Source organism: Anguilla rostrata, chromosome 8 (genome assembly GCF_018555375.3).
Source record: "Anguilla rostrata isolate EN2019 chromosome 8, ASM1855537v3, whole genome shotgun sequence".
Classification (NCBI taxonomy): Eukaryota; Metazoa; Chordata; class Actinopteri; order Anguilliformes; family Anguillidae; genus Anguilla; species Anguilla rostrata.
In genome coordinates, this window is record NC_057940.1 from 3,382,443 (window position 1) to 3,410,037 (window position 27,595).

General features: G+C 39.2%; 1 protein-coding gene across 2 annotated transcripts in view; it reads right to left on the minus strand.

Moving 5' to 3' along the window:
- Positions 1 to 27,595, minus strand: part of LOC135260544 (NXPE family member 2-like) — a 136,218-nt gene that overhangs the window by 106,171 nt on the left and 2,452 nt on the right. The window contains exons 2-7 of one of the 2 annotated variants that reach the window (XM_064345846.1): positions 25,542 to 25,657; positions 24,965 to 25,105; positions 23,862 to 24,514; positions 23,145 to 23,206; positions 21,473 to 21,697; positions 19,478 to 20,385 (exon numbers count right to left, since the gene is read on the minus strand). In XM_064345846.1, the coding sequence (XP_064201916.1) occupies positions 19,856 to 20,385; positions 21,473 to 21,697; positions 23,145 to 23,206; positions 23,862 to 24,514; positions 24,965 to 25,105; positions 25,542 to 25,553 (1,623 nt within the window). In that variant the 5' untranslated portion in view covers positions 25,554 to 25,657 and the 3' untranslated portion in view covers positions 19,478 to 19,855. Of the gene's footprint in view, positions 1 to 19,477; positions 20,386 to 21,472; positions 21,698 to 23,144; positions 23,207 to 23,861; positions 24,515 to 24,964; positions 25,106 to 25,541; positions 25,658 to 26,815; positions 27,157 to 27,595 lie in introns of those variants that run through there. The other variant, XM_064345844.1, reaches the window with a different exon arrangement.

A 27,595-nucleotide genomic window follows, 5' to 3' on the forward strand; every position in this document is an offset into this window, starting at 1 on the left:
AAAATGCCAATTTCTGATATCAGAAAATCAATTACTGATATCAACAATATAATTTCAACTAGTTAAAATAGCCATTTAATATCAATAATGGAATTTTAACTAGTTTTAATTAGAATGTCAAATTTTAACTAGTTAAAATACAATTCATAATATCAAGAATTCCTATTTTAACTAGTTAAAATTTAATTCTTGAAATCAAAAATGAAAGGTCATTCATTCATTGACATGAATGGGGAAAGCGCTTGAATTATAACTAGTTTGCCTGGAGAGTAATTAGTGAAGAAATTAGTGTTTATTAGAAATTAGATTTTAAAAGTTCTGTCTAAAATAAATTAATTTGGCCAGGGTAGTTCTGGATAAATTCATAGTTTTGAATGGCCTTCAATGGGGTAATTGGTTTTTTTGGAACCAGAGGCTTACTAAACTGCAATACCTCGAGTAACCACTTGAGTTTGCTAAATCCACGGAGAATGGCAATCCCCGGTCCTCTGTGCTAATGATGCTCTCTGTGTTCCACTCGGTCCAGGAGCCACGCTCGGCAAGCAGAAGACCTTAACCAGAGAGTTTAATCTGTCGCTTTCTGCCCTGCGAACACCGCTTGTCATATATTTTCCTTTACTCTCTCTTTTGGAAGTATTCTCTGCGCGGTTTTAATACAGTAGGTGAATAGTAAAGAAAAGGTCCGTAAAATAATCGGTGCATTTTGTGCGGTCAAAGATTTATCATCACTCCATGAGGTTCCTCACAACATTGTCCACAGCGGTTTTTAAGTATTACATTTATACCTACTGCCATTGTGATAACGGGTAAGTTAATTTTTCAATGAAAACAATTTTTAATCCGTTAAATATGAACTAATAATTCCGCTGGAGTTCATTATGAGATTCCCAGTCGTCTATACAAAATGCGTATGGATAAATAAATAGATTATCATCAGCTTTGGAAATGTTTGATCGCAGTCAATGGTAATGTGCGCGCTATTATGTTCCTGAGAACACTGTGTTCGAAATGTTAGTTGTGTTTTAATTTTAGAGCTGAGCAATGAAAATCGATTAAAATTAAACAGAACAAGTGAAATGAAGACATTACTGTTCAATACCGGATTTCCATGGCCTATAGGCTACATTAAAGCGTAAATTATTACCGAATCAAGAACTGTGTTGGAAATTCTTAAAGTCCGTTATATCGGGGTAAGAATTCCAGGAATTATTTTATTTACAATGAAACTAAAATTAACGCTACATAATTGTGGGCGTCAGTAAGTAGGGCTAAGTAATCTGCAGTTTAATGCCAAATCGTACTATTAAAAAAACATTTTCAATACGTCTCAAGATGCAAAACGAAAAATAATCTTTTTTGTTTCGAATGGTAGATTGATATTTTTTAAAGACCCCGAATAGTGATGTGGAACCATATTTTATGTGTATGTACTTTGTGTGTGCCCTGCATTCATGCATGTAAGATTTTTCACCCCAGTCGTTTTTTTTCCTCTGACAATTGTTGCCCTAATTTTTCATGCTTGGGCATATCGTTCATCATCATCGGTGTGCGTATTCAGTGCAAGGCAAAATATTATTTGCCTGTGAGGACTTCTTGCGAAACGAGGCAGAAATTAAACATGCAACACAGTAAAAAATAAAATATATATATATATATATATATATATATATATATATATATTCATATTTTAAAACTTTGTGTTGCATGATTGCGTTGAATGTTTCTGCCTCGTTACGCAAGACGTTCCTCACAAGGCAAGAAGTTCCTCACGAGGTTTCAAAAGAACATAATATTCCATTGTTGGTATTATTCAGGAGTCGGATGGGCCAAAAGGGACAAAAGTGGTCTTCAGTGACGTGGCGGAATTACCCCCGAGGGCAGAAGTTTATACTCCGCATAGATTTGGTGTTGCGGGGTCCTGTGCGACTTGTTCTCCCTTTTTTCTGGCTTGTTTTTCAGAGATGGTCTTGGCCAAATATCTTTCTGCTTTTTCGAGTAAGAATATTTAAGTGGGCTCAGGTTCACCCCAAATCAGGGAACCAAACCAACCGTGGATACCGAATTTGAGAACAGATTCAATAAAGCAGCTGTAAAAAGCCTGTAGATTAGGACTTACATGCCTGCAGGCTTCTCAGTTTTCTCAAGAAGAAAAAGCGCATATTGACATTTTGTGCAGATCTGTTCAGCATTAATCTTAAATGCGAGCTTGAAGTCTATTATCGTACCAAGGTGCAGGTACTCCTCTGCCCACTCAGTCCATCCAGTCTGAGTGAAGGGGCTGGTAGGAGTGTGTCGGAGGTCTATGACCATCTCCTTCGTCTTTGAAGCGTTGAGGTTGAGGTGATTGTCCTCACAGCAGCCAGCAGAAGTGGCTACCACAGACTGGAGCTGCATATGCAAGTTTGATACATCCAGAATTATGTTTTCTGCCTGTTCATAAAGGCATAGACTACAGTATCACGTGTGGGTTTACATTCAACTTGAATAGTCTGCGACCTATAGGATGGGGTTGGACAGTATTTAAATTTCCTCGAGCAGTCAAAGAACACCACCCCGGCCTGGGTGTTATGTGTCTCATGGTGACAAGGCACACATTGCAGTAGAGTGAGGAAGACAGGGTCATCCACACACCTTTCTATCTTTAAAGCACATGGAAGCTGATCCATGGAGGTGGGTTACTTTTCTTAAGAATGGGGCAAATAACAGGATTTCCATGTGAAGCGCTGGAGTGCTCCACCAACGAGCTGTTAAACCACTCACAGAAGGTCCCAGACAGCTGACTATAACATGTTTGAGTCGACCAGTTAGCCTGCCTGGTCCTGGTGCATTGTTGGGATTTACATGGTTAAAGGGAGGTCTGACAAGGAACAGTCTTCTGTAAACCGCCTTACCACAGTCTCACAGAATTTCTATCAATGAAAACTTAACGACTAGCTGGGACTCAGTCCCTGTGATTTTGACTTTCACTGAAGCGAACTTAAAAAAAAAAAAAAGGATCTGAGAATTGTACTGTATTGCTCGTGTGCGCATATTGCTGTCAAGATTCTAAAGCTCCATTTTGCCCTCCCAAGTATTAGAAATCTGTACATACCTCAAGGCAAGTACACAAGCTATGAACAAATAGTGGTTTTCACTTGTGATGGTGATTTTCAATTATTTCATAGGTTACATCCCAGATGGTGGTCTAGAGGTAAGGAGGGACAATAACGATCCAGGTGAAGAAAGAAAAATAAGCTGACCGGACTTTTCAGTGCAGGGAGTTTATTTACAGTAGTGAAGGTGTACAGGTGACTAGTGCAAATATATACAATATGTACAAAACCCTGAAGCAAGCACACGGGGGGGGGGGGGGGGGGGGGGGGGGGGAGGAGAAGAGAAAAGGACCGAAGGAGGTGCCAAATCAAAGAACTAAACAAAACCCCACTATCTAAACAGAGTACTAATCCATCTAACAAAGGAAAAGGTATCAAACAAAACCTAACTACTCTGACGTCCCAAACAAAAGTACAAAGGATGGCACTCACCTCTAACCTAATGTAGCTAACACAAAGTAACTCTACGTGTGCAAAATGTAAAGGGTACCCCAAGCTTACCTAGTCCATTTCCCTAAAACAGGGAAACGCACAAAAGGACAGCACAAATAACTAAACTCTACTTTTAGCGTGGAAGGCACAAAAGACACACACTCTCTCCCTGTTAACCAGAACCAAAAATGAAAGAAGTCCGTATAGGTAGGGCTTTATATAGGAGATGGTTGCCAGGGATTGGACAGCAGAACACCAGATGGACCAATCAGGGAACCAGATGATTGCCAGTGATTGGACAGCACAACTCCAGAAGCGTGGACAAATCAGGAAAGGGAATGAGGCAGACTGAATGGGCACGGCTCCCAGATGCATGGACCAATCATGAGAGGGGATCTGAGTTACGGACAGCAACGGGAACAAGACAGCAAAGGAAGACAGAGAGGAGAGAAAACAACACAACCACAAATGCATGCACATCTGAATGATAGGTAACACATAGATCAAGTGATAACATTTATTTGCTCCGTTCCAAATCGTTTCCTAGAATGAGGAATCTTTTTAGGGTGCGTCTTGGTCGGGCAGCGCCACTTGCTCTACAGGAAATTCAAGCACGCATAACAACGCACATCAGTTTATCAGTAATGATGAAGTCAATAAACACAGCTCCCTTCAGATGTTACAGGCCTACAAAGAAATGTTGCATGCTCACAAAACCAGTATAAAACGGCTTGGCTGAATACTCAATTCTGGCTGCGTTATTTTTCCATATATGCCAGGATATGAAGTAGCACCTGCAAAAGTTCAATCACAGTTTCTAAATGAATGCACGTTGGTCTGACTCGATAAATACATTGGAAATTTGTAAGAGTAAGCATGCTATCAGTTACAATAGCATATTTGCAACAGTGTCAAATTCATTTTCCAGGAATGACTGTGGTCTAGTTATAGCTTGACTACATTTATTATTTAGCCTCTATTTTTAGTACAGTTCAGTGGTTGGCTTGCTAGCTATCTGTGGTAACGAACATGCTGCGAGACCATTTTGATGTAGGTAACCTGGTCGAGGTACCAGAAAAATGCTTTCATTGCTCAGTGGTAGCCTGTAGGGTTTGGGGTATTATTGGGGTATATACTTACCTTACATTTCCATTGCAGTGGAATTGCATATTTTGTGTTTCCATTACAGTTGAGGTAGTAAATTCGCCTCTGGAAATTTTCCTCAGCGCAGAACGTTCAAACTGCATAACGCTCAGCTGTTCATGCATTATCCCACTTGTGCAACAGCGCACCAACAAAAAGCAAAATTGCAATTAAAACATGCATTTTTTTCAAAATATATTTTTGCTTTATTCTGTTCATATTACATGAAGAAATATACGCTATTTTAAAGTGTCTTCTTTTTTACACACTGTACGGTAAATTTGCTGCTGCTTTTGTTTGTGTTGATCAGATTAACCTACAGGGTCCAAGTTAAACTATGCGGTCGCTCCCTTGGAACTGTACTTCCTTCTAGGGTTTTCAACACACTTGTCCCTGGTTACGGTTATACACTTTGTATGTCGCTCTGGATAAGAGCGTCTGCCAAATGCCTGTAATGTAATGTAATGTAAGTAAATTAATGAATGGAGCCAGTTCCAACACATAGCCTGTTGTACCCTTTTGTAGCCTAGCCTTTATGAGAAAATCAGAAGATCAAGTAGGCACATATCTGACATGTAATCGATCAATCCATTACTGGTACCCATACCTAGTTTTCACAAAGAGCTCAGTATTACCAGGTAGCTCCGCTAGCTGACTGACTAGAAACTGCTAGGTAGCAAGTATCTTGATCAAGGCTTTTAATAGCCCAGACCTAAATATGAAAAGATATTAATCAAAACTGAAAGTAAATAGGTGAGGTTATGGTTATTGAATGTCTTTGCAAAAGGTGTCATGTCTGATGAAAACTGAGGTAAAACAGCACTCTGTTGAGTGACTTTGCTTTTAGCACGATGAGTGAAAATTGCGTATGGTCAGCACTAGCCAGTTTAGTATTCAAATTGGATTTATTTATTTTACAATTGACTAGATGACAAAGCTGACTTTCTTTTTCCCATTTTCTAATTGGTTGGGCAAGACTGAGGCTAGGGTTGGCAAACCCAGCCCCGCCCCACACCACCCTGTTGCCACCTTGGAACTGACATAAAATATTTTTATTAAATTGGTCATTGTATAATCATTAATAAGCATTAATAACCACCCCAGAATTAAACATGTATTATTACTATTAGAGACACAATTAAAAACCTTAAAATTGCAAAGCCCCTAGGGTACTGTAACACAAGCCCCCCTGATTGTTAAACAAAGTCTCTACAGAAATGGAGTTGGAAACCCCTGCTATATAGTTCCTTTCAGAAAGCACCTCTATTAATCATTAGAGGTGTGACAAAGCTAAGGCTATCTCATTGGAAACAATAATGCTGTTAGGGTGGATGGCGAAGGTGTTGGCGGCTGTTGTCATGTCCCAGGCGTCTACCAGCACCACCTTCAGGTCCCTGAACACCTTTCTCTGGGCCAGGTTCTGCACAAGGCCAAACCAGTCACTCATGTGGGTCATCTCTGAGCAAAACTCCCTGGTGTTCTCCAGCTTGATGATGACGAGGGTCTGGGGGCTGCGTTCATGGAGTCTCAGGATGGCCTTACGCATGTTGATCAGCCTCTGGACGAAGATCTCCAGGGGGAAGAGCCTAAAATGCTGTCCCACTCCAATGACCACCACGTCGCCAACCGCTACTCTGTCTACTTCTCTGGCAACGTACCCCACGGCATCTTTGACCACGTTGTAGCCAGTGACGAAAGGATGCCCGTGCATCTTCCATTGGACAGTGATGTTCCTTTGTGGGTCCGCAGCCAGGGCATAGTAATGAGTATCATATGGTTTTACATATTTCAGACCTGAAACAACGAAACATCAGGAAGAATGAATACATTAGGGAATCCAGGGGTCCCCTTTAAATATAGTGTCACTCAGGATGTCATACAGGATTACTATTAGTCTTTATGCACTCCATTTGCTGATCTCTCACTATACATACAAATGTGTTACCCATTTGATAAAATCTTAACAACTCGATAAGAAGTCATCACATCATCTGAAAAGTTATTAAATTATCCATTCATGAAGTTTATTACATTGTTCGGAAAGTTAATACAACATCCGGGTATATTAAACTTTACATGTTACATTATGACAGGTTATTGTATTGTCTGTCATTATAGTCATGATAAACACATGTTCAGAATAAATGGTTCTTTGCTTTTAATATCATCATCATTTCATTCAGAAGACCTTTGTCAAGACATGTAATCAAGTTTATATAACTTCAGACCAATTTGTCAACTGGCCTTTGCCCTTTCACTCCAAGTTTCTGGAAAAGGTGAGCTCCAAACAATTACCACCCTTATGAGCATAAAAATAAGCTTTTTGAAAAATTCCAGTCTAGCTTCTGCTCAATAGAATGCACTGAAATTGCCCATGACCTTATCAGAAATATTAATGCTCTGGTGCTGTTAATTCCTCTATTTTAGTTTTTATTAGATCTCAGTGCTCCCTTTGATACAGTTGGCATTTTTCTGGACCTCCTTAGAACACGTTTGTATCACTACTGTTTCTCTGCATTTATTTTCATCTCTTCTTTCAGTTAGACAATTTTGTATAGCTATTGATGATGACATACTGTATCACGTTCAGCTCCATTTTTTTGTGGCGTGCCTCAAGTGTCAATTTTAGGGCCAGTTCTTAGTCAGCTTTGCTTCCTCTTCGTCACATCATATGCAAGCATGATGCATCTTTCGTTTCTCCCTATTTGACTTTTCAAGGCTCTTGTCCTCTGTACAGTACTAAGATGACAGGCAGCATGCTTGTATGTGTTTGGAGGGCAGGGCTTTGGACGGAGAGCTAAGGGGAGGGTGTGAAATGTTTTGTTTTTTTCCCCAAAAAAAATATAGCTCTCTCTCACTCTTGTTTGTTTCTCCAAACTTCCAAACTGCAATACTTGCTTGTCTGATGTTGTATCTGACATTGTATGTTGTCATTACCTTTTAGCACTCTAATGAGTGTCTCTTGCCACTGGCGCACAGTGGAGTCTCCCATGAGTTTCAGGTTCCTTCCCTTCAGACATCTGCTGATGGCGCCCGCACTGAAGAAGTTGCTCGTCCGGCAGGAGGAGGAAGACCATCTGTTTTTAAAGAAGTAGCCGCTCGGTGAAGGGGACGTCATTCCAAACCCTGCCACACACTTTTCAGTCGGTCTGTGGGTTCCTGCTAAAGGAATGAAAAAGATAGAAGATTCAGACAGGGTTGTGGAGGTTTAAAAGTTGTGGATTTGGAGAAAGTTAGCTTTGCCTCTTTTCTAACCTGACATAAAACTATTCCTGGATTTTTTAACTGGCTATTCCCAGGTCTCAAGAGTGACATAGTAACCATTTTCAGTATTGTAATGTTGCACCCTTATTACCTTATTATGGCCTTCTAGTAAATTAACAAATCTTTGAGTTGGCAGAATCAGACCTCACACTAGGCACAATCATCCGATCTGTGGCTCAGTCTAACCTATGGATGTTTACTTTTACCACATTATATATATTGTAGTGGAGGATAAGTATCTAGGTACCTAAATAGCCCTTGGGTACTTCCATTATTGTTGTTTTGGTCTCAATATCAGATGATTGTATATATGCAGTACCCTCCAAAAGTATGTCAAACAGTAGAGTGAAATTCGGAGAAGAACATTTTGTTCATTTTAGTCAAATTGTAGTCAATCAGGCATTCAGGTTAAATTGTATCTTCCCACGACAATAGTGCATAAAACATGTATAATTAACAAATGTATATTTAACAGAACATTACAGAAAAGCCTTAACTACAACATATCAAAGCTATCAGAATCTTTTGTGCAGCCTACTACCACTTTTAAATCTTCCTTCCAATCAGCAAAAAAGTTATAGTTGAAAAAAGGAAATAAAAGCTAAGAAAATGTCCATTTGTACACCAAACACTGGACACCTGAGTTGTGGAGTAAGGTTTTATGGACCAATGAGTCTAAATTTGAGATATCTGGACTATGTAGGCCACCAAAACTGTCATGGTTCTGTATTTTCTGTTTCTGTTTTTCCCTTTTTGGCCGCCAGATGGCGGCACTTCAGTTTTGTGTTTCAGTTTGTTCTCCCTCCCTGTGTTAATTGTATTATTGGTTTTAATTATTCTATCATTGTTCCCACCTGTGTCTTGTTATTCCCTCCCTTTTCTGGTTTGATTGTTCTTTGAGTTCACCTGTGTCTTGTTACCCCTGTCTATTTAAGTTCTTTGTCCGCTTGACTTGGGTGCTGGTTCCTTGTGTTCGTTTCTGAATGTATGTATTCTGCCCACTTCGGTCCTGCTTGTGCGTTGTGTGTTTCTGACTTTGTTTCTGCCTGCATTCCTGCTTGTGTGTATTCTGTCCTGCCTGTGTTCTGTCCTGCCTGTGTTCCGCCCTGCCTGTGTTCATTTTTTTTTTTTTTCAGTTATTAATCTTTTTGTGTTTATGGTTTTGCCCCTCGTGGCCTTTTATTTGTTCCCTGTTTGTTATTTAGTAAAGTCTTTGCTTGAATTTCTCTTTTGGAGTCTCCTGTGTTTTTTTTATTTTTTTATTTTTATTTTTATTTTTTTACTCTGCGCCTGGGTCCAACCCCCCTAATACCTGACAAAAACAATGAAGGACTCGGAAGTTTGGAGTTGTAAAACAACCACAGACGTAAGGTGACCTACCAGGACAACTGATGACGGGGCCAAAGCTGCTTTTCATTTTTATCCCAGTGTATTTCCTGCAGGGGAAAGTGGTAAACAATGGATTAAGCGCGTTGGATCACTAAGGGACTGTTGGTGCACATTCTCAAAATTATTTCCAATACTAGTACAGCTAGAGATTTTTCTTTAATTTTCCCCAAACAGAACAGGAAAGTTCCACAGCAATTGATGCCTTTCAAAACAAACCAATATAAATCTAAATTGGAACTGTAGTCAGAACTTATGTAAAGTATGGATACTATGGAAATAGACAAGAACACATATAGAATCCATCTGGTCGCAGACATAATCTGCCAAAATGCAGGACCAATAAATTTAAGAACTCATTTGTCCCTGCTATTGGCCTTTTGAATAATATTACGTAATTCTATGTTTTGTGTGTGAATTGTTTGTGTTGGCTGTGCAACAAATTGCTCCTCGGAGATCATTAAAATGACGTTACCTAGAATCAGTGTGTTTAGAAACAACCCAAACAGGTTTGGCATGTGCACAAAAGGATTAAGAAGGTAAATTGCTCAATACATGAAAAGCATCTAATTAAAAACTATTTGTTAAGTTTATTTTTTCACGTTCTATGAAAAACGTGCAAATAACACTTCCAGAAAAAACAGTAAGAGCAAAGATATGACAAGCAGTGTTCGCAAAGCAGAAAGTGAGGGATTACTTAGTTTCCGCCGCAAAACTCTCTGGGATAAGGTCTGTCACTCCGAATTGCCCGCACGGACTGGAAAGCTACTCTTGTGGAACACAGAGAGCATCAGTGGCACGAGGTTTGCTGCGTAGCTGCGCATAAGCAGGGCAGGGCAATAGCACCCAGACGCGCATCCTCTCGCAATCCTCAGGCGCACGCTTATGTTCGACAGCTTTCTACGTGATTACCGTTCCAATTATGTATTTGTACATATAGCGCGCTGCATTTAATGCATACGCTTCCATTTTTTATGTCTCTGATATTCAACAATATATCTTTGCCACGCCGAATGAAAAAAAAAAAGTTGCGCAAGTCGCTCTTATCTGCTAAATGCCTGTCATATAATGAATGCCCCTTACCCCATTGATAGAGTATACTAGCTATATCGCAGACATTAATGCTTTGGTGGTGCATGCCTTCCTTCAGGTAAACTAGGGAAAAACTGACATATTGCTGTTTAGACCACCTAAGTTACTCAGGGAGAAAATAACGACTCAATTTAAGGCACTATCACAGAACATCAAAACTCAAGCTAAAAGCCCAGATGTTAACATTGACAGCGGTCTGAGCTTTGAGCCCTATATGCGGAATGTAACCAAAACTGCCTTTTATTATATGAGAACCAAAGCTAAAATCAGACCTGTTCTCACACGAGGAAACGCAAAAAACAACAAAAAAATAATGCACTCATTACGAGCAGGCGTTACTTCTCTCTTGGCTTCCTAAAAACACATTAGGACAGTTGCAAATCATTCAGAATGCTACTGCTGGAGTCTTAAGTTAAATCAAATCAGGAAGCGAGCATACAGCCCATCTAGTGCATACGAGTCCATAATGAGAATGGGCCATTCAGCATGTCTGTGCTTGTGTAGGACAGAGTATTCATCACAGTGCCAAACCTTGAATTGTGCCATGAACTGCCATGATGGTAATTGATTTATTTCCATAAGTAAAATTCACCATTTCTTGGCAATATTTTGTTATATGAATTGTGTTTATTTTTTGTAATTTAAGAAAGTGGCAAAAACCAACAGTTTCTGTAAAGAGATAAGGAAAGTAAAGCAAAATTGATTGTTGATGTTATTTGATCAAATTGAAATTAGTACATTTTTTTCGTACACAGGATATCACAAAGTCAAATACTATTATTATTGCAGTGCAGCATTCAGTCCAGCGGTGAACTGCGTTGGTCTTGACTGAGCCGGCTGGTGGAGAGTGCACACACACCTGGGTTGCGTTAGCTAATCAGCCCAGACCAGCTCCTTACCCATTATACTACACTGCTGCCCTAAGCATGCTTGCTTATGATGCTACCAAGAGGAAACATATAGATTGAAACCAAGACTGGATCTAAAATGTATCCTTGCGGAACGCCATAAATTATTGGAGCTGAAGATGATGTATGTGATCACCAGTAGCAATACAAAACTTTCTGGCTGAAAGATTAGATGGAAACAAATCCAAAGAAATACTGAGTGTTTCCTGTGGAATTGATCTCTTGGTGTGGTGGTGGGTGTCCGAAGGTGGGGGGGGGGGGGGGGGGGGGGGTAGCAAAGGCAAAAAAGTTTAAGGCTATGCAAACATAACCTCTTGAGACTTCTTAAAGGTTTTTTTTTTTTTAAATATCTAAATCTATCTTATAGCTCTGTCGAGCTCTTGATACAAGGAATAACAGTTTGCAAGAGCTAAAAAGTAGTTTTAGATGTACTTTAAAACCATAAAAGGTTTGTTAACCCTTCTATTGTTTGTAAATATTGAAGCAAAATAGGCCTGTCAACGTTTCCGCTGGTAAGGTTTTGCCGTGGCGTGGCGCTACGGAAAAATCCTTACCGCCACACCATAATAAAAAAAAAAGAAAAAAAATTATATTATATATATATATATATATATATATATATATATATTATAATATAATTTTTTTTATTTTTTTGCCGTTATATATATACTGTATATATATATATATATATATACTGTATATAGCCTATATATTAAATTCATAAATTAAAAAATGTTAAACTTCAAAAATATTTCTGCCTAAATGCGCTTTCAAATCCATACTGTCGCGTCCACATATTTATTTTCAAAAAGAGCCTAGTGCGCGCTCCGTGCTTGCACCTTTCTGAGGCGGTCGGAAGACTTGCAGCGCGCGAATGTCGCACGGTCTGTCAAAGCGTCACTTTTTTTTCTTCAGCCACCGAAAGACAAGGAAAAGGTAGGTAGCGACGCTTCAAATATTACAAAAATACCATAGTGTTAACCTGTGTTTTAATTGGACCAAATAAGTGCCGGTACCTACTCCTCAAAATACATACTGTTTAAAATAAATTAATGTTGCTAAGGACGGAGTGTAGCACAGTGGGTAGGACACTAGCCTTGTAACCGAAAGGTCGCAGGTTCGATTCCCGGGTAGGACACTGCCGTTGTACCCTTGAGAAAGGTACTTAACCGAAATTGCTTCAGTATATATCCAGCTGTATAAATGGATAAATGTAAAATGCTATGTAAAAGTTGTGCTCTGGATAAGAGCGTCTGCTAAATGCCTGTAATGTAATGTAATGGTAATCAAAAGAAGAGTCGGTACTCATACAAGTTTTAATTGGACCAAATAAGTGCCGGTACCTACTCCTCAAAATACATACTGTTTAAAATAAATTAATGTTGGTAATCAAAAGAAGAGTCGGTACTCATACAAGTCCCGACAGCTCCTGCCCATCTGAAGCACTGGCGTTAACTATCATTCGGTGATGACAACTGGCGGGTCCTAACTCTGTTCGGACAAGTGGAATGCCTCATGCAGTTGTCTGATCGGACAAGTAAAAAATAAATATGATAAATATGTAACGTTATCTGAAAATAAACAGTGTTTGAGCCGAAGCGGAACCTGTTCCAGTTGAGCTACGTAGGCTACGTGCCTACCTTTTTTTTTTTTAATCTAGAGCTACTGTTATAGTGGTACAATACATCTGATTAAAATGATGACCTGGAGAAGCCCTTCAGATGTCGCGGCCGCAAATTGTTGGCAAATCGCCAAAACAGCGCTAATTAAAATATATATATTAGGGCATTTAAAATGTTTGAGTGATTCATCTACTTCCATTTCCATACTACAACATGGTGATTTTTTCCCATGAAAACGAAAGGGAAAGTGTTCATTTTTAAGGTTTTGTGAATGTAGTGAGCTAGCAAAACTGAGAATTAGGCTACAGTTGCTACAGCTGACAAAGAGGGCTGCATTCTAATGACGATTGTGATTATAACGAGAGGAGCAGTCTCACAAGCTGCTGCAGTGTCCAGAAACGAATACAGATAAAACTAGCTAATAAAAAATATATTAATCAAGCATCTAAGTTAGTTAGGAAATTTTTGTATCATGCTTCTCAGTAGAATTAGAATGTAACAGAACAGAATCTTTAAAGCCATTTTTCTCACTTTTTCCTTTTTTTTGCATGGACAATGCATGTAAACTCTGTCATTGAGTGTGAGAGAGACAGAGAGAGAGGGCTTTGAATGTGGACCCAGCTCAAATTATATTGTTAAATAAAAAGATAAAACATTCTAAGTACTATTTTGTCATGGTAATTGAGTTAATTTAGCAGAAGTGTCCCTTTTAAAGTGCAATATGTAACTTTTCTTGAGTATCAATTTTGGTTATATAGTCCTCTATTTTTGAAGATAGAACTTCTAGGTGGACAATGTGCTCTTTTAATTGTTCTGACCCCAACTCAAAATACAGGCCCAGTGTTTCAGTGAGAAAAATGGCTTTAAAGATTCTGTACTGTTACATTCTAATTCTACTGAGAAGCATGATACAAACATTTCCTAACTAACTTAGATGCTTGATTAATATATTTTTTATTAGCTAGTTTTATCTGTATTCGTTTCTGGACACTGCAGCAGCTTGTGAGACTGCTCCTCTCGTTATAATCATAATCGTCATTAGAATGCAGCCCTCTTTGTCAGCTGTAGCAACTGTAGCCTAATTCTCAGTTTTGCTAGCTCACTACATTCACAAAACCTTAAAAATGAACACTTTCCCTTTCGTTTTCATGGGAAAAAATCACCATGTTGTAGTATGGAAATGGAAGTAGATGAATCACTCAAACATTTTAAATGCCCTAATATATATATTTTAATTAGCGCTGTTTTGGCGATTTGCCAACAATTTGCGGCCGCGACATCTGAAGGGCTTCTCCAGGTCATCATTTTAATCAGATATATTGTACCACTATAACAGTAGCTCTAGATTAAAAAAAAAAAAAAAAAGGTAGGCACGTAGCCTACGTAGCTCAACTGGAACAGGTTCCGCTTCGGCTCAAACAAACACTGTTTATTTTCAGATAACGTTACATATTTATCATATTTATTTTTTACTTGTCCGATCAGACAACTGCATGAGGCATTCCACTTGTCCGAACAGAGTTAGGACCCGCCAGTTGTCATCACCGAATGATGGTTAACGCCAGTGCTTCAGATGGGCAGGAGCTGTCGGGACTTGTATGAGTACCGACTCTTCTTTTGATTACCAACATTAATTTATTTTAAACAGTATGTATTTTGAGGAGTAGGTACCGGCACTTATTTGGTCCAATTAAAACACAGGTTAACACTATGGTATTTTTGTAATATTTGAAGCGTCGCTACCTACCTTTTCCTTGTCTTTCGGTGGCTGAAGAAAAAAAAGTGACGCTTTGACAGACCGTGCGACATTCGCGCGCTGCAAGTCTTCCGACCGCCTCAGAAAGGTGCAAGCACGGAGCGCGCGGCCTAGGCTCTTTTTGAAAATAAATATGTGGACGCGACAGTATGGAATTGAAAGCGCATTTAGGCAGAAATATTTTTGAAGTTTAACATTTTTTAATTCATGAATTTAATATATAGGTTATATGCAGTATATATTTTATATTTTATATATATATTTATTTTATAAATTATTATATATGTTATATATATATTTATTTTATAAATTATTTTTTAATTTATGAATTTATATATAGGCTATATACAGTATATATATATAGCCTATATATTAAATTCATAAATTAAAAAATAATTTATAAAATAAATGCGCTTTCAAATCCATACTGTCGCGTCCACACACACATATATATATATATATATATATATATATATATATATATATATATATATATATATATTTTTTTTTCTATTGTGGTGTGGCGGTAAGGATTTTGCCGTGGCGCCACGCCACGGCAAAACCTTACCAGCGGAAAAGTTGGTTCTTAGCTGTATGTAAAGGGATGGTTGTAACACTTTTTAAGGATGTGTTACAACCCACCCCACCCCTGTCAGCCATTGTTTAGCTAGCTGTATTAGCATAGTGGTTTGAAATTAGCAGGGGAACAATGCATCACATTTTACCTGAGAAACTACAATTTAATCTAATATAAGTCATATGATTTTATCTACAATAGTATAAGTACTAAACAAAATATATTCTTGGTCAGAAAAGTTACTTTCTTACCTCAAAATCGTTTTTTTTCTTTATAGAATCTGCATGCACCTGTTTCCAGCCATGTGGGATCAGGGAGGAAGTGGTTAAACACTGAAATGATCACATCTTATCCCTGATTGGTGGAATTGGTGGTGTTGCAACTCTCCCAGTGTTACAACCATACCCGGTCTCCCCTATAAATGATCTGCCCGTTCGCGAGTGCCACACACAACGCAAATTACGCGAAGTATGCAGACTACGCAGAAGTATAAAACAGCCTTTAGTGGTGTGTCCTTATTGAACGATTCTTTCTTGGGAATGAATCATTTGGTGAATTAAAGAAACTGACTTGCTTCCATGTAAGAATTTGTTCCTTTAGTTCTGTTCTCAGTAAGTATGTAAGTTTGTTGACCATTTGTTTACATTCGTTTGAAGTATTTTCACATCCCGGAAGATATCAGCATAAAAGGTCTTTAAAGGTCAATTAAAAGGTCTAAGAAAAAAAACCTGGCCCAGGCTCTGAATTTAACCACCCCAAATTTAACCGCGCATGAATAACCAATCAGGGCAGCCCTCTCTTCTGGCTGCCTGTCAGTCATGTTGCACGTTCACAGCCCTGCTTAAGTATGCAGGGTGGGGATACACAGGGCAGAGCAGAGGTAACATTACTGCAGACAGTGCTAAGGCTGGACCTGAAAACAAAGCTAAACTAGTTGTGTTTTATTCTGAAATTGACATTAAGACATACATATAATGAAAGCATACTTTTTTTTTGTAAAATCAGATAAAACCCAGTGTATCCTGAGACAATAAAACCTAAAGCATTAGTTTGTCTCCATGAAAGCAGCTGATATTATGTGACAAGTTACATTACATTACATTATAGGCATTTAGCTGACGCTCTTATCCAGAGCGACTTACAACAGTGTAACCAAACTCAGGATCAAGTCCACTTAAGTCCATTGAATAAAATGCAGAAAAAAAGCCCTTACTATAGTAGCATACAGTAAGGAGAAACAAGATAGTCTGAACCAAAATTTTTTTTTTTTTTTTTTTTTTTTTTTTTTTTTTTTTTTAATAGTTATGGGAGAGGGTTTAGGGAAGAGGAGAGAGGTATACAGAGAAGAGGTGCGTCTTGAGTTTCCGTTTGAAGGTGCTCAGACACTCTGCTGTTCTGACCTCCACTGGAAGATCGTTCCACCATCGTGGGGCCAGAACTGCAAAGAGTCGAGACCTTGTTGCTGCTCGTGTAGGGGGAGGAATCAGCCGCCCTGTAGTAGCCGATCGGAGCGATCTGGCCGGCTTGTAGGGTCTGATCATCTTCTGCAGATAACCAGGAGCTGACCCCTTGACTGCTTGGAAAGCAAGCACCAGTGTCTTAAACCGGATAGTTGGCTATCCTCAAAACAATGCAAGACTCCAGTTCCACCTTTTCATCTTATGCTTAAAAACTTCTAAACCATTTTTACATGAGACATGAAATCATGAAAGCCATGGCATAAAGTAGATACTACATGTGACTGGTGACAAATCACACTTGCTGACTCCCTGTCAGTACAGCTATGAACAACTAGTGGTTTTCACTTGGGATGGTGATTTTCAATTATTTCATAGGTTACGTCCCAGATGGTGGTCTCGAGGTAAGGAGGGACAATAACTATCCAGATGAGGAAAGAAAAATAAGGTGATTGGACTTTTCAGTGCAGGGAGTTTATTTACAGTAGTGAAGGTGTACAGGTGACTAGTGCAAATATATAAAACATGTACAAAACCCTGAAGTGGGAACACATGGGGGGGGAGGGGGGGGCGGGGGGGAGAAGAGAAAAGGACCGAAGGTGGTGCCAAATCAAAGAACTAAAACGCAAAACCCCACTATCTAAACAGAGTAATAATCTAGTTAACAAAGGAAAAGGCATCAAACAAAACCTAACTACTCTGACTTCCCAAACAAAAGTACAAAGGATGGCACTCACCTCTAACCTAATGTAGCTAACACAAAGTAACTCTACGTGTGCAAAATGTAAAGGGTACCCCAAGCTTACCTAGTCCTTTTCCCTAAAACAGGGAAACGCACAAAAGGACAGGACAAACATAACTAAACTCTACTTTCAGAGTGGAAGGCACAAAAGACACACACTCTCTCCCTAAGTCTGTATAGGTAGGGCTTTTTATAGGAGATGGTTGCCAGGGATTGGACAGCAGAACACCAGATGGACCAATCAGAGAACCAGATGATTGCCAGGGATTGGACAGCACAAGTCCAGAAGCGTGGACCAATCAGGAAAGGGAATGAGGCAGACTGAATGGGCACGGCTCCCAGATGCATGGACCAATCATGAGAGGGGATCTGAGTTACGGACAGCAACGGGAACAAGACAGCAAAGGAAGACAGAGAGGAGAGAAAACAACACAACCACAAATGCATGCACATCTGCATGACAGGTAACACATAGATCAAGTGATAACATTTATTTGCTCCGTTCCAAATCGTTTCCTAGAATGAGGAATCTTTTTAGGGTGCGTCTTGGTCGGGCAGCGCCACTTGCTCTACAGGAAATTCAAGCACGCATAACAACGCACATCAGTTTATCAGTAATGATGAAGTCAATAAACACAGCTCCCTTCAGATGTTACAGGCCTACAAAGAAATGTTGCATGCTCACAAAACCAGTATAAAACGGCTTGGCTGAATACTCAATTCTGGCTGCGTTATTTTTCCATATATGCCAGGATATGAAGTAGCACCTGCAAAAGTTCAATCACAGTTTCTAAATGAATGCACGTTGGTCTGACTCGATAAATACATTGGAAATTTGTAAGAGTAAGCATGCTATCAGTTACAATAGCATATTTGCAACAGTGTCAACTTCATTTTCCAGGAATGACTGTGGTCTAGTTATAGCTTGACTACATTTATTATTTAGCCTCTATTTTTAGTACAGTTCAGTGGTTGGCTTGCTAGCTATCTGTGGTAACGAACATGCTGCGAGACCATTTTGATGTTAGGTAACCTGGTCGAGGTACCAGAAAAAATGCTTTCATTGCTCAGTGGTAGCCTGTAGGGTTTGGGGTATTATTGGGGTATATACTTACCTTACATTTCCATTGCAGTGGAATTGCATATTTTGTGTTTCCATTACAGTTGAGGTAGTAAATTCGCCTCTGGAAATTTTCCTCAGCGCAGAACGTTCAAACTGCATAACGCTCAGCTGTTCATGCATTATCCCACTTGTGCAACAGCGCACCAACAAAAAGCAAAATTGCAATTAAAACATGCATTTTTTTCAAAATATATTTTTGCTTTATTCTGTTCATATTACATGAAGAAATATACGCTATTTTAAAGTGTCTTCTTTTTTACACACTGTACGGTAAATTTGCTGCTGCTTTTGTTTGTGTTGATCAGATTAACCTACAGGGTCCAAGTTAAACTATGCGGTCGCTCCCTTGGAACTGTACTTCCTTCTAGGGTTTTCAACACACTTGTCCCTGGTTACGGTTATACACTTTGTATGTCGCTCTGGATGAGAGCGTCTGCCAAATGCCTGTAATGTAATGTAATGTAATGTAAATTAATGAATGGAGCCAAGTTCCAACACATAGCCTAGTTGTACCTTGTGTAGCCTAGCCTTTATGAGAAAATCAGAAGATCAAGTAGGTACATATCTGACATGTAATCGATCAATCCATTACTGGTACCCATCCCTAGTTTTCACAAAGAGCTCAGTATTACCAGGTAGCTCCGCTAGCTGACTGATTAGAAACTGCTAGGTAGCAAGTATCTTGATCAAGGCTTTTAATAGCCCAAACCTAAATATGAAAAGATATTGATCAAAACTGAAAGTTAATAGGTGAGGTTATGGTTATTGAATGTCTTTGCAAAAAGTGTCATGTCTGATGAAAACTGAGGTAAAACAGCACTCTGTTGAGTGACTTTGCTTTTAGCACGATGAGTGAAAATTGCGTATGGTCAGCACTAGCCAGTTTAGTATTCAAATTGGATTTATTTATTTTACAATTGACTAGATGACAAAGCTGACTTTCTTTTTCCCATTTTCTAATTGGTTGGGCAAGACTGAGGCTAGGGGTTGGCAAAACCCAGCCCCGCCCCACACCACCCTGTTGCCACCCTTGGAACTGACATAAAATATTTTTATTAAATTGGTCATTGTATAATCATTAATAAGCATTAATAACCACCCCAGAATCAAACATTTACTATTACTATTAGAGACACAATTAAAAACCTTAAAACTGTAACACAAGCCTAGTAACACAATCCCCCCTGATTGTTAAACAAAGTCTCTACAGAAATGGAGTTGGAAACCCCTGCTATATAGTTCCTTTCAGAAAGCACCTCTATTAATCATTACAGAGGTGTGACAAAGCTAAGGCTATCTCATTGGAAACAATAATGCTGTTAGGGTGGATGGCGAAGGTGTTGGCGGCTGTTGTCATGTCCCAGGCGTCTACCAGCACCACCTTCAGGTCCCTGAACACCTTCCTCTGAGCCAGGTTCTGCACAAGGCCAAACCAGTCACTCATGTGGGTCATCTCTGAGGTGAACTCCCTGGTGTTCTCCAGCTTGATGATGACGAGGGTCTGGGGGCTGCGTTCATGGAGTCTCAGGATGGCCTTACGCATGTTGATCAGCCTCTGGACGAAGATCTCCAGGGGGAAGAGCCTAAAATGCTGTCCCACTCCAATGACCACCACGTCGCCAACCGCTACTCTGTCTACTTCTCTGGCAACGTACCCCACGGCATCTTTGACCACGTTGTAGCCAGTGACGAAAGGATGCCCGTGCATCTTCCACTGGACAGTGATGTTCCTTTGTGGGTCCGCAGCCAGGGCATAGTAATGAGTATCATATGGTTTTACATATTTCAGACCTGAAACAGCGAAACATCAGGAAGAATGAATACATTAGGTAATCCAGGTGTCCCCTTTAAATATAGTGTCACTCAGGATGTCATACAGGATTACTATTAGTCTTTATGCACTCCATTTGCTGATCTCTCACTATAAATACAAATGTGTTACCCATTTGATAAAATCTTAACAACTCGATAAGAAGTCATCACATCATCTGGAAAGTTATTAAATTATCCATTCATGAAGTTTATTACATTGTTCGGAAAGTTAATACAACCTCCGGGTATATTACACTTTACATGTTACATTATGACAGGCTATTGTATTGTCTGTCATTATAGTCATGATAAACACATGTTCAGAATAAATGGTTCTTTGCTTTTAATATCATCATCATTTCATTCAGAAGACCTTTGCCCTTTCACTCCAAGTTTCTGGAAAAGATGAGCTCCAAACAATTACCACCCTTATGAGCATAAAAATAAGCTTTTTGAAAAATTCCAGTCTAGCTTCTGCTCAATAGAATGCACTGAAATTGCCCATGACCTTATCAGAAATACTAATGCTCTGGTGCTGTTAATTCCTCTATTTTAGTTTTTATTAGATCTCAGTGCTCCCTTTGATACAGTAGGCATTTTTCTGGACCTCCTTAGAACACGTTTGTATCACTACTGTTTCTCTGCATTTATTTTCATCTCTTCTTTCAGTTAGACAATTTTGTATAGCTATTGATGATGACATACTGTATCACGTTCAGCTCCAATTTTTTGTGGCGTGCCTCAAGTGTCAATTTTAGGGCCAGTTCTTGGTCAGCTTTGCTTCCTCTTCGTCACATCATACGCGAGCATGATGCATCTTTCGTTTCTCCCTATTTGAATTTTCAACGCTCTTGTCCTCTGTACAGTACTCAGATGACAGGCAGCATGCTTGTATGTGTTTGGAGGGCAGGGCTTTGGACGGAGAGCTAAGGGGAGGGTGTGAAATGTTTTGTTTTTTTCCCCAAAAAAAATCTAGCTCTCTCTCACTCTCGTTTGTTTCTCCAAACTTCCAAACTGCAATACTTGCATGTCTGATGTTGTATCTGACATTGTATATTGGCATTACCTTTTAGCACTCTAATGAGTGTCTCTTGCCACTGGCGCACAGTGGAGTCTCCCATGAGTTTCAGGTTCCTTCCCTTCAGACATCTGCTGATGGCGTCCGCACTGAAGAAGTTGCTCGTCCGGCAGGAGGAGGAAGACCATCTGTTTTTAAAGAAGTAGCCGCTCGGTGAAGGGGACGTCATTCCAAACCCTGTCACACACTTTTCAGTCGGTCTGTGGGTCCCTGCTAAAGGAATGAAAAAGATATAGAAAGAGAGAAGGAAAAGATTCAGGCAGGTTTGTACAGGTATAAAAGTTGTGGATTTGGAGAAAGTTAGCTTTGCCTCTTTTCTAACCTGACATAAAACTATTCCTGGATTTTGAACTGGCTATTCCCAGGTCCCAAGAGTGACATAATAACAATTTTCAGTATTGTAATGTTGCACCCTTATTACCTTATCATGGCCTTCTAGTAAATTAACAAATCTTTGAGTTGGCAGAATCAGACCCCACACTAGGCACAATCATCCGATCTGTGGTTCAGTCTAACCTATGGATGTTTACTTTTACCACATTATATATAATGTAGTGGAGGATAAGTATCTAGGTACCTAAATAGCCCTTGGGTACTTCCATTATTGTTGTTTTGGTCTCAATATCAGATGATTGTATATATGCAGTACCCTCCAAAAGTATGTCAAACAGTAGAGTGAAATTCGGAGAAGAACATTTTGTTCATTTTAATCAAATTGTAGTCAATCAGGCATTCAGGTTAAATTGTATCTTCCCATGACAATAGTGCATAAAACATAAACAAATGTATATTTAACAGAACATTACAGAAAAGCCTTAACTACAACATATCAAAGCTATCAGAATCTTTTGTGCAGCCTACTACCACTTTTAAATCTTCCTTCCAATCAGCAAACAACTTACAGTTCAAAAAAAGGAAATAAAAGCTAAGAAAATTTCCATTTGTACGCCAAACACTGGACACCTGAGTTGTGGAGTAAGGTTTTATGGACCAATGAGTCTAAATTTGAGATATCTGGACTATGTAGACCACCAAAACTGTCATGGCTCTGTATTTTCTGTTTCTGTTTTTCCCTTTTTGGCTGCCTGATGGCGGCACTTCAGTTTTGTGTTTCAGTATGTTCTCCCTCCCTGTGTTAATTGTATTATTGGTTTTAATTATTCTATCATTGTTCCCACCTTTGTCTTGTTATTCCCTCCTTTTCTGGTTTGATTGTTCTTTGAGTTCACCTGTGTCTTGTTACCCCTGTCTATTTAAGTTCTTTGTCCGCATGACTTTGGTGTTGGTTCCTTGTGTTCGTTTCTGAATGTTGGTATTCTGCCTACTTTGGTCCTGCTTGTGTGTTTCTGACTTTGTTTCTGCCTGCATTCCTGCTTGTGTGTATTCTGTCCTGCCTGTATTCTGTCCTGTCTGTGTTCAGTTTAGTTTTTTTTTCAGTTCATAAGAATCTTTTTTATGGTTTTGCCTGGTTTGGCCTTTTGTTTGTTCCCCGTTTGTTATTTAGTAAAGTCTTTGCTTGAATTTTCCTTTTGGAGTCTTTTGTGTTTTTTTTTTTTTTAACTCTGCGCCTGGGTCCAACCCCCCTAATCCCTGACAAAAACAATGAAGGACTCGGGGAAGTTTGGAGTTGTAAAACAACCACAGACGTAAGGTGACCTACCAGGACAACTGATGACTTTCACAGGTCCAAAGCTGCTGTTCATTTTTATCCCAGTGTATTTCCTGCAGGGAAAGTGGTAAGCAATGGATTAAGAGCATTGGATCACTAAGGGACTGTTGGTGCACATTTTCTCAAATTATTTCCAATACTAGTACAGCTAGAGATTTTTCTTTAATTTCCCCCAAACAGAACAGGAAGGTTCCACAGCAGTGATGCCTTTCAAAAGAAGCCATTCTAAATCTAAATTGGAACTGTAGTCAGTAGAACTTATGTAAAGTATGGATACTATGGAAATAGACAAGAACACGCATAGAATCCATCTGGTCGCAGATATAATCTGCCAAGATGCAGGACCAATAGATTTAAGAACTCATTTGTCCCTGCTATTGGCCTTTTGAATAATATTACTTTTTTTTTTTTTTTGTGTGAATTGTTTGTGTTGGCTGTGCAACAAATTGCTCCTCGGAGATAATACAAATTTCCTTACCTTACCTAGAATCAGTGTGTTTAAACAACCCAAACAGGTTTGGCATGTGCACAAAAGGATTAAGAAGGTAAATAGCTCAATACATGAAAAGCATCTATTTAAAAACTATTTGTTAAAATTCTGAGATTGCGATTGTGGTTGAAATAAAAACTAGCGCACACACACGGATTGCCAGGATAGTTTGACAACCACTGCTGTAAGTTTTGCAGTGTGCACAAACCATGCCTTACCGGCCCAGGAGCAAACGCTCATCCCTGGTCATGTTAGAAATTGGGCCATTTCTGGACCGCATGGTCCTCAGGGTGCTGCAGGGAAGGGTTTTGGGTCGGACGCAGGCGTAGTACTCCGCGTCTTCCTTCTTCCTGTACTCGCAGAGAGGCTTGTCTGTTTTCAGCCGGATGCCGCACTGAGATTGCTCAGTTTTGTTCCCACTGTAGAAGGTTCCGGTGTATATGATCTTATCGTAGTTGTGCGCACTGATTCTCCTGAGGATCCCGACAGCCTCTGAGGAGTGCATGAGAAGCACAGACACCAGTACGTCTCCAGGCCAGAACAGGCGGAAACGCACCCGGTAGGAGCCATCGAGCAGGTCAGTAACTTCTCCTGATGCAGAAGCCTGGAGATTGGGAGAGTGGATTCGGGCCAGGATGAAGTCGCCTCCATGCACCTTTGGGTTCCCCCTGTGGTCCTTCATGTTCACCAGCACGATTAAGCTGTCCCCCACACAGTACTGGGCTCCGGGCTGCTCCAGGTTGACCACACTGTGCTGGCCACTGGAAGAGCTTTCAATAGAGCTGAAGTTGCCGTCTGATGGGAGATCGTCCCATACCGAACGCATTATGTCATCCACAGACATCTCTCTGAATTGATTTTTAGCTGGGTCCTGTTAAAAAAACACAACCACACCTCAAACAACCACACCTCATTTGGAATCACAGATTTGTTTTGCAAAAACTATGTGAAGCTGCATTTCCCAAGAACTGCATGCCCATATGTTAATCGCATAAGTCAAGAACAACACCCGTGTAGATGCATCATTATACTTTGTATAGCCCATTTATTCTGTATTATTATTAACCGATACATTAATTGGGTATATGAACTGGAATGTTTGCTATATTTATTCCACCTGTGTATTTTAGATTTGTGAATTGAATAGCATAATTTTACTGATAAAGGCAGTCTAACTACACATTTTTAAATATTAAAAATTCAGTGAGGGTGTTTTCTTAACATGAGCTTTGATACTGACAGTTTTAATATGTTCTGACTTCTGTTTGCCAAAGTGGCATTTCCAAACTAAGCTGACAATAAGAAATTAAACGGCTATTACCATTAGGCTCATCCAGTTGTAAGTTCTACAAAAATACAAATAAAAACAAATAGCAAAAGCAGTAATGAGAAGTAGTGTCTTGATCAAGAAGTTGCTTCTGCATCTTACAGGCACTGGAGTAAGATGTACTGGTTGAATACTCTGTGAAAAATGTATAGAAATATATTTTATTAATTACATTACATGCTGCTAAAGATGGGCATTATGAACTGATGGTATATAATCCTGACCCCTAACTCCAATGAATAATCCACTTTAATCATTTCATATAGTGACAGCCTGTAACAATTAAACATGTCAACAATTACAAATGCAGTAGTATGTAGCGTTTCCACATTTAACTAAAATGTAATAAAAGTATTTTACGTTCTGATGTCCAGAGTGTCCTAATAATGTATTCATTTTACTTTGATCAAATAGCATGATCAAAAATCTATTTTGCTTTACTTATTACATGGTTGGTTTTTGCTGCTTTCTGCAACAACAAAAAAATCCTAAAAAATTAACTGTACAGGCTGGGTATGAAAAAATACTGCCAAGAAATTGTAAATTCTTCTTATGGAAATAAACCAATTACCATGATGGCCATTCAGAAAAACGAGTGAGAAATGAATGAAAGGCTTCTTTGAATAATTATTCGTCCACCTCAGAAAGTGTGGCTCCTCTTGCACGTGTTCATGGTGGTGTGGTTTTCTGTAAAACAAGTGAAAGCTAGAATCCATCTTAAAATGATAGCTGGGATTGCCACCAGGGACTAAATACAAGACACCGTGAAAAACATGTAAAAACATAATGCCTGCCAAAGAGACTGGACAATGTGTGGCAAACACTTCTGGGATGCAAAAAAATGTATTTAATCAGTGATTTAACAAAAAAGAAAGAATGTCTTGCACATCAGTACATACACATACGGCCACAGATGAACAGACATACTTTCATAATACAGTGCACACAGAATATGTAAATAACCCTGCTGAAAATTCCATCAAACCAGCCTAAACTGGTCAAGTGGGTTTACGCTGTGTTTTCGACACGTCACTAATCAAGCAGTTTGACCGCCAGCTTACTCTACCAGCTTTGTCCAGCCACAGACCAACTATGACCAGCTGGAAGTGTTAAAACACAGTAAACCATTTCAGAACATCTTAGAATCCCAGCTGGTCTTAATGGGAGTTTTAAACGGGGCCAATGTTCCACATCACTATCCATGTCTTTAAAAATGTCATCAGTACTGTCATCTTAAAAAATGTTATTTCCTGGTTTCTGTTTGAGACGCAGTGAAAATGTTTTTTCTGAAATAGTACACAATTTGGCATTAGACTATTGGATTACTGGCCCACGTACTTTTGTAGCCCATAACATCACATTATATTACATTTATTTGGCGGACGTACAATAAGTGCATACCATAACGTCCTTTGATGGAAAAAGACGTTCAGTTTAATTGTACATTAAAACAATTCCTGGAATTCGTATACGTGATACAACAGACTTTAAGAATCTCCAACACTATTATTGATTCGGTAATAATTTAATAACGCACGCTTTAAAGTATATGGCGTTTCAAGGTCCAGTGTAGGACAGTAATGTCTTAATTGCACTTGTTCACTTAAATTGTTTTTATATTTATTTTTATTCCAAAATTAAACATACATTTCAAACAACGTTGACAGAAATATAATAGCGCACACATTACCATAGATTGGGTTTATACATTTCCAAATTAGACAAGGTTCTCAAACGTTATTTATCCGTACATTTACATGATTGATATACTTATAATAAACTAGTGTGCGGATGAGAATATTAGTCCATGTGTTAAACATTAATTTAATTGAAAAAGTAACTTACCCGATTCCATAATGCCAGGAGTAGCTATAAATGTAATACGTTTATTTACAAAATTGCTATGAACTTCGGCGAACCTCATTTGCGTGAGAATAAATCTTTGATGGCACAAAATGGGCTGATTGTTTCGAAGTTTTTTTTTTCACATTCACTATGAAAAACGTGAAAATAACACTTCCAGAAGAAACGGTAAGAGCAAAGATATGACAAGTAGTGTTCGCAAAGCAGAAAGCAAGGGATTAATTTCCGCGGCCAAACTCTCTGGGATAAGGTTTGTCACTCTGAATTGTCCGCACGGACTGGAAAGCTACTCTTGTGGAACACAGAGAGCATCAGTGGCACAAGGTTTGCTGCGTAGCTGCGCATAAGCAGGGCAGGGCGAGCGCAGCCAGACGCGCATCCTCTCGCAATCCTCAGGCGCACGCTTATGTTCGACAGCTTTCTACGTGATTACCGTTCCAATTATGTATTTGTACATATAGCGCGCTGCATTTAATGCATACGCTTCCATTTTTTATGTCTCTGATATTCAACAATATATCTTTGCCACGCCGAATGAAAAAAAAAAAGTTGCGCAAGCCCCTCTTATCTGCTAAATGCCTGTCATATAATGAATGCTCCTTGCCCCATTGATAGAGTATACCAGCTATATCGCAGACATTAATGCTTTGGTGGTGCATGCCTTCCTTCAGGTTAGCTAGGGAAAAACTGACATATTGCTGTTTAGACTACCTAGGTTACTCAGGGAGAAAATAACGACTCAATTTAAGGCACTATCACAGA